Source organism: Mus caroli, unplaced genomic scaffold (genome assembly GCF_978045245.1).
Source record: "Mus caroli unplaced genomic scaffold, Mus_caroli_1 scaffold_7, whole genome shotgun sequence".
Taxonomy (NCBI): domain Eukaryota; kingdom Metazoa; phylum Chordata; class Mammalia; order Rodentia; family Muridae; genus Mus; species Mus caroli.
Genome location: NW_028227262.1, coordinates 90,685,122 through 90,700,679, shown reverse-complemented (window position 1 = coordinate 90,700,679; position 15,558 = coordinate 90,685,122). Strand labels below are relative to the sequence as shown.

General features: G+C 37.1%; 1 protein-coding gene across 1 annotated transcript; it reads right to left on the bottom strand.

Moving 5' to 3' along the window:
- Positions 1-2,789: 2,789 nt before the first annotated feature.
- On the bottom strand, positions 2,790-4,772 carry LOC110288869 (vomeronasal type-1 receptor 100-like). The gene has a single exon (XM_021155109.2). It carries the CDS (start codon positions 4,723-4,725, stop codon positions 3,811-3,813), a length of 915 nt encoding a protein of 304 aa, XP_021010768.1. The 5' UTR covers positions 4,726-4,772; the 3' UTR covers positions 2,790-3,810.
- Positions 4,773-15,558: the final 10,786 nt, after the last annotated feature.

The following is a 15,558-nucleotide window of genomic DNA, read 5'->3' as shown; positions in this document are numbered from 1 at the left end:
TTATTTGTGATAGCCAGAACCTGGAAAAAATCCAGATGCCCCACAATGGAAGAATGGATGAATGGAAGAATGGAACCACAGAAAATTTACACAATGACAAACTATTTATCTATTAACAAAAAAGACATCATGAGAGTTACAGGCAAATGGATGGAACTAGAAAATATCATCCTAAGTGACATAACTCATTCCCAAAAGGACATGCATGGTTTGTAATCGCTAATAAGTTAAAATTAGTAGAAAAAAGAAGTACAGAACACCCAGGAAATAATCCCCAGAACTACTCAAGAAAGATAACAAGCTGAAGGACTCAAGTAAGTCCCACTTGGGAGGGAGAAGAAAGCAGTAATGAGGGCAGAGGGGGGAAGGCACCTTGGTGGGAGAGGGGCAAGGAGGGAAATTGGGGAACATGGTCATGTATTAGAGGAGGCAGGTGGAAACAGGACTGAAGCTATATGGGCCAGCAGAAAGAATGGAAACAGGCAACCTGGAGAGTTAGGAAGTGGGCAAAGCTTCTAGAATGTACCAGAAGCATGGAAGGTGAGAAACTCTCAGGGATCAATGGGAGGGATCTTGGATGACGAGCTCTACAGTGGTGAGAGGGAACTTATACAGTCCATCTCCAGTGGAGGGACAGGACATCCAGTGAAAGAATGGAGTTGTAATCCTACAGTCAAAAGCTCTGATCCAGAATTGTTCCTGTCTGAAGAAAGGGCAGGGACAAAAATGAAGAGCAGCATGGGAGAAAGGAAGTCCAGCAATAGGCCCAAATTAGGATCCAGCTCAATGGGAGGTCCAGGGCCCCGACACTGTTGCTGACGCTCTGGTGTGCTTGCAGACAGGAGCCTAGCATGGCTGCCCTCTGAGAGGCCCAACAAGCAGTTGAAAGAGTCAGATGCAGATACTTTTACCCAATCAATAGTCAGAAACTGGAGACCCCTCGGGTTGAATTGGGCAAAAGCTGTAAGAAGCTGAGGAGGGTAGCCCCATGGGAAGATCAGCAGTCTCAACTGACCTGGACCCCCAAGATCTCCCAGACATTAAGTCACCAACCAGCAAGCATACACCAGCTGATATGAGGTCTCTGACACATATATACAGCAGAGGAATGCCTGGTCTGGCGTAGGTGAGAGAAAATGCATCTAGCTCTTGGAGAGACTAAAGGTCCCAAGGACTATGGAGGCCTGGTGGGGTGGGGTGGGGATGGGGGTGGGGACATGCTCTGGAAGATGGGGTGTGGGAGAGGAGTTATGGGATGAGAAGCCATCAGGGAGCAGACCACGAGGGGATGAAATATGGACTGTAAAAAAAGGATTAAAGTATAAATAAATAAATAAATAAAATAAAAGTGGGGGTCCAAAACTAAACAGAATTCTTAACAGAGGAATCTTACATGGCTGGGAAGCTCTTAAAGGAAATTTCAAAGTTCTTAGGCATCACAGAAATGCAAATCAAAACAACTTTGGAGTTCCATCTTACACCCATCAAAATGGCTAAGATATAAAAGCAAGAGATAGCACTTGCTGGTGAAAATGTGGAACAAAGAGAACGCAGGCAGACCAATTGTCCCATCAACACATACTTCTGTCAGGAGATGGGGGGAGCTCCTCACATGGGCACCAGTCTGCTGGCTCTCTGCTGGCAGGTCTAGGCTGAGAGGAGAGAACCCGGTCCAGCTGAGTCTCTGGACTGAAGTGTGATGGTGTGTGTTGTGGCTAGGATCTCCTGCCATTTGGAGAATAACCACTCTGAGAATATACACCCTGAGCAAGGAGTCTGTCAAAGCAGGAATTTGTTTTATTGTATCAGTCTTTTGTTTATATAGGGTTGAGGAAGGAGGTGAGGATTTTTGGTGAGGTGAGATGACATAGGGGGATGGGAAGGGCAACAGAGGAGGGAATGGGGTGACTGACAGAGCCAACAAAGTTATTCTATGTAAGCAGTAGCTAGGTAAAGATAGGCTTAATCAGGTCGTGCTGAGTAACTGCAGTAAGGAAGTGATTGAGACAGTTTTCAAACCCGAGCCAGGCTCCGGTTTGTCCTCAAGCCCCAAACCAGGGCCAAGATGGGGCCCAACAGGAGAACACTCTTCCATTGCTGATGGAAATGTTAACTTGTGCAACCACACTGGAAATCAATTTTGAGGTTTCTTTGCATAAAAGGAATAATTCTACATGAAGATCCAGATATAACACTCCTGGGCATAAACCCAAAAGGTGCTCCAATATCTCAAAAAGACACTTGCCCAATTATGTTCATAGCAGTCAGAAGCTGGAAACAACCTAGATGTCCCTCAACTGAAGAAGGGATAAAGAAAATGTGGTACATCTACACAGTGAAATATTATTCGGCTATTGGGAAAGGGAATAGGGGATTTTCGGGGAGGAAAATAGGAAAGGGGAAAACATTTGAAATGTAAATAAAGAAAATATCTAATTGAAAATAATAATAAAAAATCAAGACATTATGAATTTTTGTTTCTCAATAAAAAAAATCATAATTTTAAATGGGGGAGGCTATGGTGATTAACACTTCCACTCCCAAAGCTAGAGAGGCAGTTACTAAAGAAGCCCTAGGACCACCATCTTGGCACAGCTCAGAGAGAGAGATGCTCTATTAAGACAGCAGGGGAATGGCAACAGCAAAACAAACAGAAAGAGCAGGTGACAGCCAACATTGCCTTCTGGCATCCATGTGCACATATACATACATATTTCATCTGTGCACACACATAGATCCATGCATACAGATACACAATGAAAACATTTTCAATATGTATGTATCTAAATTATTTTTATTTACCAACAATATTTTAATACATGTAAGTGAAATGAAGTACAAATAAACAGGCACATGGTATTTTCATATAAGGGTCATTAAGTAACTGTAGCAAAAAAATGGAAACTTTAAATTCATAGTGTTTTCATGAATCCAGAAAAGTTATAATTAGGGAATAGAAATAAAGCTACAAGAAAATATTTAAACTATTCTTTGATGAGCAAGAGTACAACATATTTTGGAGAGAAAGCTTAAAAGTCACTATCAGCAAGGATCTCCTTTTGAGTAAACTCGGCAGCAAGGGAATATTCATTTTACACAGTAAAAGGGAGAAAGAGAATTTATGTAGAAATATCAATTTATTTTGTACAATTAACTTTAAAACTCTATGGTTCTTAGCAACAGAAATGTCAAAAGAATGTATATGTGTAATACCACAAATTTTAATTAAATCATATGAAGAATCCTGCTTTGCTACCTGAACCATTAAAGTTTAATTTTTTTGAGTTATTTATTTTTTTTACTCATTCATACATTCATTTAAATCCCAACCAGTGTCCCTTTCACAGAGTTCCACTTCCTATCCCTCATCTCCTTCTCCTCTGATATGGTGTCCCACCGCATTGTATTACACCACCCAGGCAATAAAGTCTCTTCCAGGGTTAGGACAGCCTCTCCAGCTGAGGCTAAACAAGGCAGGACTGTTGGGGAATGGATTCCATGACAGACAGTAACTTTAGGAACAGGCACAGTTTGCTGGGGGAATTCACATGGAGACTGGGCTGTACATCCGCTACATATGTGTTAGGGACATTAAAGTTTAAAAGAAACAAACTGTATTTTAGAGAAAAATAATTGGTGCTTTACAGAATAATTCCTTATAGCCATCTATAAGTCCAATTTCAGGATATTGCGTGACATCTCACCTCTGCAGTTAGCATGAATGCACTTATAGATACATGCTGGCACAACACTCATAGGTATAAATAAATAATAAATTAATAGTTTTTTAAAGAAATGAAAAAAATCTTTTTAAAAAAATCTCTGGTGGTGCTTTGAGTACATGTTTTTCACCATAATTATTATTCTGTTATCAGAACTGATTTGTACCAAAGGACTAATTGTGGGATAGGCATACATCAGAAACTTCTGAACCATAAGGCTGACTGGATCATAAATCCACACCAGGACTGATGTGGTTGAGATGATGAAGTCCACCCAGTACATGACCACAAAGAAAATCACCAGCAGCAAGATAGTCTGGGTAGCTCTTTTCTCAGGGGATGCTCTCAGGTGTTTGATGCTATGATGAAGATGCTTGCACTGCCTCTGATGTCTACATAAGATAATCACCATGTATGTACTTGTGGTTAGCATCATTCCTACAAGAAATACATCTCTGGAGGTTGTCACTGTAAAAATGAATACCCTGATGATGGAGTTCATGCGGAAGAGTAAGCAGGATTTAGTGATCTGCATCTGGTTACTCTCACTCACATTAGTAAAACCACGAACATAGAAGATCCGGCTACTACTGTATGAAAAACTGAAAGACCAAATACATAAGAAAATATAGACCATGTATTTTCTTAGTTTCTGTTTAAATTTTGCCAAACAAGAAGTACTGGGACTGATTGTGACAGCCTGGAACACACTCAGGAGGCAGGTGGTGCAGATAGAGAGGCATCTCATCACCCTGCTTATGTAAAATGTTGCCTTACATTTGAAGTCATTATTAATATTTAGTGACTCAAATATGTCTGTAAGCAACAGGTCCCCTCCAGTGAGGCACACCATTATGTGAATGAAGGTCAGCTGACAGGAGATCAAGTCCGTGGGCTTAGGTCTGTGACCTACAATTATAAAAATATAGAAGCAAAGAAGAGACATATTTGCTAGGACTCCAAGTCCAGCTTGGAAATAAAGGACATTCTTGAGTGAAAACATAAGTAAAAATTGTATTCATCTTAAGAGCATTGTAGAAATTTATTTCAAATATCTGAAAAAAATAAAGTATACATCAAGCTTTTGATATACTGGATAATAAGACTCTATCCTCATTTCATTTTTTATACTAGCTGATTATTGGCTTGTCTCTTTGATGTTCCAGATTTTACATCATTGCCTACATTTCTACATGCCCTCCATGTATCTCCTGTATAAATTACCATATTATGAACAATAAATTTATTTACACATATTTAGACAGAATTCATAATTTGTGAGTCTGTAGTGCCCCCTAGTCTCATGCTTTAGAAATCTAGCCCTGTTGATTTAAATTGACTCATTTTATACTTAACACCTAAAACAGTAGTGGTGAGAACAGATAACCCATTTGTATAACTGAATAAAACTTACATTGATATGGAAAATAGTCACAGAAGATAACAAAAAGAATTGAGGTGAGGCCATAATTTTACTGTGCTCTATTTTGTGCAAATACTTTTGTTTTATCTCATAATTCTAATGAAAGCATGATGCTAATTCATGATAATCCCATTATTTTAATTAGCAAAATATCTTCCCCAATTCATCTATTTTTATGTTTCTTTTTAAAACAAATCCATAATCTGCATTTAAGACTAGATACAGTTGGAGAACCCTGGTATACTTTCCACATCCTATTACCATTAATTATCATTATAAATATCCATAGATGGCACTCAGCTTAGTTCCCATCTCATCACCTTTTATGAAACTGGACTTCAGGTTTAAAAAGCCTGATTCCCAGCTACCATGGCAAACACTGTTTTTCTCTTCCTTTTGAATGGAATTGTAAATTGCTAATACAATCAGAAGTTATGTCTTTTCAGCCATTTGTATTGACATTTTACCTAACTACCATTTTCTTCTCTATTTATCTTCCTACATTCTCTAGGTAGCCCCCCTTTTCCTATTTTCCTGTTGAAATACTTGTACCCTGCAATCCTGCTTTCTATTGCTCCCACCCCCAACCCTATCCTGGCAATGGTTCCGTTTTCCTTTTCTGTTTTCTGTAGTTACTATGTAATCACACCTGAACATGTATCATCATGTAGCCTCCAACAAGATGGAACATGTGGTATTAAAAGAATCACCATTTTCCAAACATTATGACAAACATGAACTTGTGGAAGAATTTGAGTTTAAAACCGATTCCTTCTCATTCAATAGAAAACAAAGTCCCCAGTGTTTCATATGTCATCAGCACTCACACATGTTTTATAGATGCACTCAACAGTCTTACCTTTAGTGCCCATGTTTTTTATTTGCCATGATTACCAAGATCAATTTATTATGGGACTAATTTAATTTACTTCTTTAAAGTCAGCTTGTGATAGAGAAATAGAAAACAACTATACTAGCCCAGATTCTTGTGAGGAAAGGTGAGCTTAATTATATTTTCAGCTTCACTAGTATACTCCATATATATCGATACACACATACATTCATATGTAGAAATAATGCAAAAGATATTGCCTGAGACTATCCTATAACATATCCATGAATATGACAGCATAAATCGCACATTTTATATTTACATAATTTTTCCTTCTAAAATGTTTAATCTTGTAAAGCAATAGATTCATCAAAACTGCCAGAACCAAATATCTGATTCTCTCACCAACATACATTTATATTAGCTTCACCATGATGTTATGTTTTTAAAAGTTCTAGAATACAGGGTATTGATGTACCTGAGTGGTCAAGAGGACTTTTTGCTTTTGCAAAGATGTTTACATTTGTAAGGATAACTTTATAAGGATTTAAAAATGAGGTGAGAGTTCCAAATATTTTTGAACTACATATAAAAGATCTACTTTATTAGAGATCATTGAAATAATTAAAGAATCTACGTAAAGCATCTAGAACTTTTATGATGTTAAGAGGATTTTATGCTTTACTATGTCATTAATTGAAACTTTCCTAAGAATTCCTAAGTATGTTTAAACTTACCAGCTTAAGTTTCATATAAATAAATGCACACAGTCAGTTAACTTGAGAAAAGTAGTAAAATAAGAAAATACAAATTACAATTTAAATGTACATTAATATGTACTCCTGTGCACCAATAAATGTCTGTGTATTTTCCCCCTCTGAGGTATCCTAGGTATTTTGCTACAGGGATGGAAAACTAACACAGTTGGCCATATCTAGGTGAAACCATGATCTTAGAGTGCACTCTCAAGAGAATCCTCTGTCAGATATTCTCGTAAAAATGTTGAGACTAGAGCTACATTTTAAATATATATCAGTGTACAATCATTGTAAAAATGAGGGGTTTGATGACATTTTTTATTTAATATATAATACTGGTTGATCATCTTCACCCTATGAGACTTTCCTGTCTCTGTTCATCTTCCTGCTGGTCCCTGTCTTCTTCCCAATACCCACTTCTACTCTCACATATAATAAGAAATCAAATTAAGTGAAATCTATGTCTTGTCATTGATCACTACACTGATAGTTTATGTCTGAAAGCATCTCTTTCATTTGCTTTTGGTATAACTCAAAAGTAAAATTCTAAGCAGAGACTTCTCTAACAATTTATTACAGAATCATGCTTCCTTCTAACAACTACCTACAGCTCTCACTATAATGAAGAGAAAAAGAAACACTCACCCATATGAGCCTTTGAAAGACATCTATGCAGAATGAGACCTGAATGTAGTTATATAGACGAAAGGTTATCTCATCTCCCTCTACATGAATACTTATCATGTCATCCGGAGAAGGCAACTTTGACTTTAAGGATGTTAGAAAGTGGCACTATCAAATTGAAAAGTGAACTTTCCTAATTCTAGGAGAACAGTGGAGTAGAACCAGCTGAGCTCTGGGTTTCCCAGGTGTAAGCTGTTCTCTGTAGGCATTAACTGTGTATGTGGATTAATTGATACAAGTCCTTGTGAACAAACAAAAGTAACAATTATATCCCATTTTTTAAAAGCAGAAAAACATTTTACATTCCACAAGGGATCTATCCTGCTTTCAAAACATTCATGGTATCCTCTAAACATACTTGACAGTGGATTCATGGCTTCACCTAAAATTTAGCATCTCTTTTGCTAAAATTATGAAAATGGTACCTCTACCAAATATAATTGGTGAAAGCCATTTTTCTTACAGAGCAAAAAGATAGGAGGTAATATAACTCTATTATCACCAGAAACGAAGATATTGGTCTATAAATGTTGTTTACTTGGTATAGTGTGTAGAAGTATTCTGTAAAAGGACATCATGAAATAAATCAAATCTTGAAATTATAAGCACAAGCTAGAGAGAAAAATCCCAAGTTAATGGCAAAGAAAAGACCTTCACCAAGGTCACAGAAGAATACTGCTGGATAACCACACCCATACAAATATAAGAAGCACACAGAACCAAAAGGGACAAGACGAGAAGCAAAAGTTTTTGTCCATCTTATAGTTAAAACACTAAGAATACAAAACAAAAACTGGATTGAAAGTTCTAAGAGAAAAACTGCAAGTGACAAAGGAAACCCATCAAACGGAAAAGTGAACTTTCCTAATTCCAGGTTAATAGAGAAGGCAGAAACGTCTACAGAAGTGCATCTCAAGTCATAAATGACAATGAAAAATAATATACCTAGCATAGAGAACCTGTGTGTGTGTGTGTGTGTGTGTGTGTGTGTGTGTGTGTGTGTGTGGGTGTTTATGTGTATTCAAGTCATCAAACATAGGATAATATGGGAAGGATTATTTTTGATTGAAAGTAGGAATGAGACTAGCAGAGAGAATGTAGAAAATATGAAGTCATAAATATGAAAACACAAAGTACCACTGAGAACACAACACCAAAATTCAACAGTAGAATGTCCAGAACTAAAACACACATTTCAATAATTATTCATACATGAATGGCCTCAATCTTCCACTCAAAATCATAGATTGACTGAATGAATCAAGAAACAAATTTATCTGCTGTCTCTAAGAAACATCTTAGATTTAAAATATGTACCACCTTAGAATAAAAAGATAGGACAAATTACTCCAGTGGAACCAGGAAGACAACAGGTGTCATTTCCTAACATTTGCCAAAGTATGCTTTGAAATAAAACTAATCAGAAAGGGATCTTTCATTCTAATCAAGGAGACACGACCAATAAGTCATTATCATCTTAGAAAAAATATTTATCAAACTCAGGGGGGCAAAGTTTCTAAAAAGAAAATAGACAATTGGATTAAAAGAACCAGATTGACATCAATCCATTAACAGTAGAAGATTTCAATACCCAACATGAGGTGTGTCCTAGGCTTGTGATATTTTCAATGTGAGAATGAGGATACTTGCCTTTCTCCATGAACCTGAGCACTTGGGAAGTCTTGCAGAGGTTCTCCCACTTCCTATTCTCTCAGGCACCGCTACCTCTTTCATTTTTTTTTTTTTTTTTTTGGTCTTTCTCTGTCTCTCCCTGTTTGCAGCAGGGATAACATAATTAACTAAAAGAGTGGAAGTAGAAGATGCTGTAGAAGAGTGTGAAATGATTAGCATATGGTCTTGGCTCTAACATTTACTTTCTGAAGTCTGGATAACTGGATACCGTGTTAGAGAGTTGCAGAGACACAGAAAGACTCTCAGTAGGAGATTTGCCATTTTCCTATACAGTAACCATAAAAAGAGGAAGCTATATGTAGGCATGGTGTGAAATTAGTGCCTATCTTCACAACTAAGAGGGAATTACTTGATATCTACTCAAAGAATGAAAGTAGATCCATGTTATGGATAGTTTTATGTCAACTTGACACAAGCTAAAGTCATGTGGCAGGAGAAAGCCTTAATTAAAATATTTCCAAGGGAGGGGTGCTGTGATTAGGATGTAAAGCTGATAAAGTGAATCAATGAAAAAAATAAGAGAAAGAAAATGAAAATGTCTCCAAAAGATCTATCTGTAAGCAAGTCTGTACTATGAGTGATTAATGGGGGAGTTACATGGTACCATCCTGGGTTTGTGGTCCTGGCTTCTAAAAGAAAGTTGAATTAGCAAGCCACATATTACAAATTAGTAAACAGCACCCTTCCATGGCCTCTAGATTAGCTCCTGCCTCCAGGTTCCTGTCCTCTTGGTATTTTTGTCCTGACCTCTTCCATAGAAAGACTACGATATGGAAGTATAAGCCAAATAAATTCTTTCCTTTTCAACTTGCTTTTGAACAAGATGTTTGTCACATCAATAGTGAGCCCAAGTCAAGTTGGTATTGGTGAATTTCTTTGCGAGACCTGGCCATATGATTTGGGATGGATTGTGGAAATACATTGGTCCTTTGGATTAGCATGCCGTTGACTGTTGAGATCTTGGTGGACTGTTTTCTAGGAGATTGGAACCTAAGAAAACAGTGTGGATGATGGAGGTCTGTCTCTCATTGTTCTGGAGGAAAGTTTAAAGACTCTATCAGGACCATTTGGTATTGAATGAAGATTTCATGGTTCTGGTTAGCTGGGGCTAGGGCTGGGGCTGATGCACCACCTGTTATTAACAAGAAACCCGAACTACTAAAGTGAAACCTTTTCTTTGCAGGAATACTCTATTCTTACCCATAGGGACTGAGAAATTAGTGGTGATTGGAAAGACACCAGCATTGTTGTGTTAAAAATCTTAAAAGTATTCTTGAGAGTCACCACACAAAAATCAGTGTTCTAGACACAGGTAATATCTTCGGTAGTGTACAAGTCACCCAGATAGTGTGGGTATTATATGGGGAGCAGCCACATTCCTAACACTACTCTTTTGAAACTCAGATTGATACACTGATACACGTGGACCAATTGTTTTTGCTGGCTTTGAGGAAGAGGACTGTAAATGAAGAACTACACCACAGAGTGCCTAAGACAATGGTAGTCATGGCTGAATAGGGAAAGCTGCAATATTTATATACTCATCATGGCTTCCAAAGTAAGTGTGTGATATCAAGAGTTTGCTGATGCATTTATCAAAAGATGGCTTACTCCAGAGGATATGCCTAAGATCCTTTATTTAATATAGATGAAAATACGTTTAATGTCAGTGTATTTGTTTTATTTAAGTGGATTAGCTATTTAAATGTAATTTTCCTGGTAGAAAAGAAATGGCTCAGTTGTAAAGGACTCTTGCAGTCTTTCAGATGATTCAATTTCAGTTCTTAGCACACACGTTGGATAGATTGAATCCAGAGTTTTACTGATAAAAATTTCCCCATTACTCTCAAAAACCTCCAGGGTTTTATTTGGATGACTATACACTGAATAAAAATAAACTTTCCAGCCCTAGTGAATATTGTCTTTGAATTGACAATGATTCTGGAAGACATCAAAAACATCATGGTTTTCCACTTGGAGTATTTGCTGATGGGTGTCTGGTGATTGGTAGAATTGTTTCTAACATTTGATTTATCGTATGGCCCCAAACTCAAGCTCTGCTTATTTCCAGAATCGCAGAATGTGTAATTAAGATATTTGTCTTAGAAGATGGAAGGGTCTACAAAAGGAACAGCTCTCACTTCATAAGTAAATATGGCTCAGCAACGGATTGCAGTTACCACATGATTCTGATTCCTAAGGTTAAAAATGTTGCTTTATACATTTATAGAATAAAGAGAAATATAAATCAAGGCAAATTTTAAATAAGTTAGTAGGCATATGAGAGAGGTGTACCCTGACATGGAAGAAGCTTGTTTATAGCCACAAGACATTATCTGAGGACATTCTTAGCCATTGGATTGGTGGGATCTAGTATCTTGCTAAATTAATCATGTCTAATCGGAATTCTTTATTATCATGAGAGCCAATTTCAATTAAGAGCTTCTAATTTTTTTCTATCTAGTATCATAAGGTGATAATTCAAATATAAAAAAGGACAAGGAATGGATGTTGCAGATGCTGTTTATCCCGTTTAGGAGTTCTCTGGTGGAATTTTTAGGGTCACTTATTGTAGTGGCTATTCCTGGTTGTCAACTTGACTATATTTGGAATGAACTACAATCCAGAATTGAAAGGCTCACCAGTGACCCTTATCTGGAGGCTTGGAGATCTTTATCTGGATCTTGGTATCGAGATCTTGAGCCATAGTGGCTATGGATTCCGGAAGATTAAATCTCCGAGTTTAAGGAACACACGTTTAATCTGGGCTACACCTTTCATCTGGGATTAAAGGTGTGGTGGAACACACCTTTAATCTGGGCTACACCTTCTGCTGGAGACAATATAAGGACATTAGAAAAAGGGAGTCTAGCTCTTGCTTCTTCGCCTGCTTGCTGTGTGAGACTGAGTAACTGCTAGATCTTTGGACTTCCATTCACAGCTGCGACTGAACCATTGTTGGGAATTGGGCTGCCGACTGTAAGTCATCAATAAATTCTTTTACTATATAGAGACTATTCATAAGTTCTGTGACTCTAGAGAACCCTGACTAATACACTTATGTATACTATCATATCATCTACAAATAGTGATAGTTTGACTTCTTCCTTTCCAATTTGTATCCCGTTGATCTCTTTTTGTTGTCTAATTGCTCTGGCTAGGACTTCAAGTACTATATTGAATAGGTTGAGAGAAAGTGGGCAGCCTTGTCTAGTCCCCGATTTTAGTGTTATTGCTTCAAGTTTCTATCTATTTATTTTGAGGTTGGCTACTGGCTTGCTGTATGTTGCTTTTACTATGTTTAGGTAGGGTCCTTGAATTCCTGGCCTTTCCAAGTCTTTTATCATGAAGGAGTGTTGGATTTTGTCAAATGCTTTCTCAGCATCTAAGGAGATGATTATGTGGTTTTTGTCTTTGAGCTTGCTTATATAGTGGATTTTGTTGATGGATTTCCATATATTAAACCATCCCTGCATCCCTGGAATAAAGCCTACTTGATCGTGATGGATGATTCTTTTGATGTGTTATTGAATTTGGTTAGCGAGAATTTTATTGAGTATTTTTGCATCCATATTCATAAGGGAAATTGGTCTGAAGTTCTCTATCTTTGTTGGGTCTTTATGTGGTTTAAGTATTAGAATAATTGTGGCTTCATAGAATGAATCATGTAGAGTACCTTCTGTTTCTATTATGTGGAATAGTTTGAGAAGAACTGGAATTGGGTCTTCTTTGAAGTTCTGATAAAACAGTGAACTAAACCCATCTGGTCCTGGGATTTTTTTTTTTTTGGTTGGAAGACTATTAATGACTGCTTCAATTTTTTATGGTATATAGGACTGTATAGGTCATTAATCTGATCCTGATTTAATTTTGGTACCTGGTATATGTCTAAAAATATAGGGGAACACCAGGGCCAAGAAGTGGGAGTTGGAGTGGGGGGTGGGGGTCTGTGGGCCTTTTGGAATAGCATTTGAAATGTAAATGAAGAATACACCTAATTAAAAATAAATTAAAAAAAAGAAATTTGTCCATTTCATCTAGATTTTCCAGGTTTTTTTTTTTGTTTGTTTATTTTGTTTTGTTTTGTTTTGTTTTTTGACTATAGCCTTCTTTAGAAGGATATGATGGTGTTTTGAATTTTCTCAGGATCTGATATTATGTCTTCCTTTTCATTTCTGATTTTGTTAATTAGGATGCTGTCCCTGTGCCCTCTGGTGAGTCTGGCTAAGGGTTTATCTATCTTGTTGATTTTCTCAAAAATCAGCTCCTGGTTTGGTTGATTCTTTGAATAGTTCTTTTTGTTTCCACTTGGTTGATTTCAGCCCTGAGTTTGATTATTTCATGCAGTCTACTCCTCTTGGGTGAAAATGCTTCCTTTTGTTCTAGAGCTTTTAGGTGTGTTGTCAAGCTGCTCTCTCTAGTTTCTTTTTGGAGGCACTCAGAGCTATGAGTTTTCCTCTTAGGAAGGCTTTTATCGTATCTCATAAGTTTGGGTATGTTGTGGCTTCATTTTCATTAAATTTTAAAAAGTCTTTAATTTCTTTCTTTACTTCTTCCTTGACCAAGGTATCATTGAGGAGAGTGTTGTTCAGCTTCCATGTGAATGTTGACTTTCTATTATTAATGTTGTTATTGAACATCAGCCTTACTCCGTGGTGATATGATAGGATGCAAGGGACACTTTCAATATTTTTGTATATGTTGAGACCTGTTATGTGACCAATTATATGGTCAATTTTGGAGTAGGTACCATGAGGCTGAGAAAAAGGTATATCCTTTTGTTTTAGGGTAAAATGTTTTGAAGATATCTGTTAAATCCATTTGATTCATAACTTCTGTTAGTGTCCATGTGTCTCTGTTTAGTTTCTGTTTCCAGGACCTGTACATTGGTGAAGTGGGGTGTTGAAATCTCCCACTATTATTGTGTGAGGTACAATATGTGCTTTGAGCTTTACTCAAATTTCTTTAATCAATGTGGCTGCCCTTGCAATTGGAGTATAGATATTCAGAATTGAGAGTTCATCTTATGAAGTGCCCCTCCTTGTCTTTTTTTTATAACTTTGATGGAAGTTGATTTTATTCAGTATTAGAATGGCTACTCCAGCTTGTTCCTTCAGACTGTTTGCTTGGAAAATTGTTTTCTAGCCTTTCACTCTGAGGCAGTGTCTGTCTTTTTCCATGAGGTGGGTTTCCTGTAAGCAGCAAAATGTTGGTCGTTTGTGTAGCCAGTCTACTAGTCTATGTCTTTTTATTGGGGAATTGAGTCCATTGATATTAAGAAATATTAAGGAAAAGTAATTGTTGCTTCCTGTTATTTTTCTTGTTAGAGTTGGGATTCTGTTCTTGTGGCTGTCTTCTTTTAGGTTTGTTGAAGGATTACTTTCTTCCTTTTTCTAGGGCATAGTTTCCATACTTGTGGTGGTTTTGTCCCTTTATTATCCTTTGAAGGGTTGGATTCATGGAAAGATATTATGTGAATTTGGTTTTGTCATAGAATACTTTGGTTTCTCCAGTTATGGTAATTGAGAGTTTGGCTTGGTATAGTAGCCTTGGCTGGCATTTATGTTCCCTTGGGGTCTGTATAACATCTTTCTAGGATCATCTGGCTTTCATAGTCTCTGGTGAGAAGTCTGGTGTAATTCTAAAAGGTCTGCCTTTATATGTTACTTGACTTTTTCCCTTATTGCTTTTAATATTCTGTCTTCATTTAGTGCATTTGCTGTTCTGATTATTATGTGTCAGGAGGAATTTCTTTTCTGTTCCAGTCTATTTGGAGTTCTGTAGGCTTCTTGTATATTCATGGTCATCTCTTTCTTTAGGTTTGGGAAGTTTTCTTCTATAATTTTGTTGAAGATATTTGCTGGCCCTTTAAGTTGTAAATACTCATTCTCATCTATACCTATTAATCTTCGATTTGGTCTTCTCATTTTGTCCTGGATTTGATGGATGTTATGAGGTAGGATCTTTTTGCATTTTGCATTTTCTTTGATTGTTGTGTCCATATTCCCTATGGACTCTTCTGCACCTGAGATTCTCTCTTCTATCTCCTGTATTCTGTTTCTGATGCTCGCATCTATGGTTCCTGACTTCTTTCATAGAATTATGAAATTGTCTCCCTTTGTGATTTCTTTATTGGTTCTACTTCCAGTTTTAGATCCTGGATAATTTTGTTCAATTCCATCACCTGTTTGGTAGTGTTTTCCTGTAACTCTCTTAGTGATTTTTGTGTTTCCTCTTTAAGGGCTTCTAGCTCTTTACCTGTGTTTTCCTGTATTTCCTTCTTAAAATCCTCCATCATCATCATGAGAAGTGACTTTAGATCCTTGTCTTGCTTTTCTGGTGTGATGGTGTATCCAGAACTTGTTATGGTGGGAGAGTTTAGTTCTGATGATGCCAAGTAAACCTGGTTTTTGTTGCTTCTGTTCTTATGCTTGCCTCCTGCCATCT

Coding starts and splice junctions, on each gene's coding strand:
- LOC110288869 (XM_021155109.2), bottom strand. CDS start 4,725: ATGTTTTCACTCAAGAATGTCCTTTATTTCCAAGCTGGACTTGGAGTC.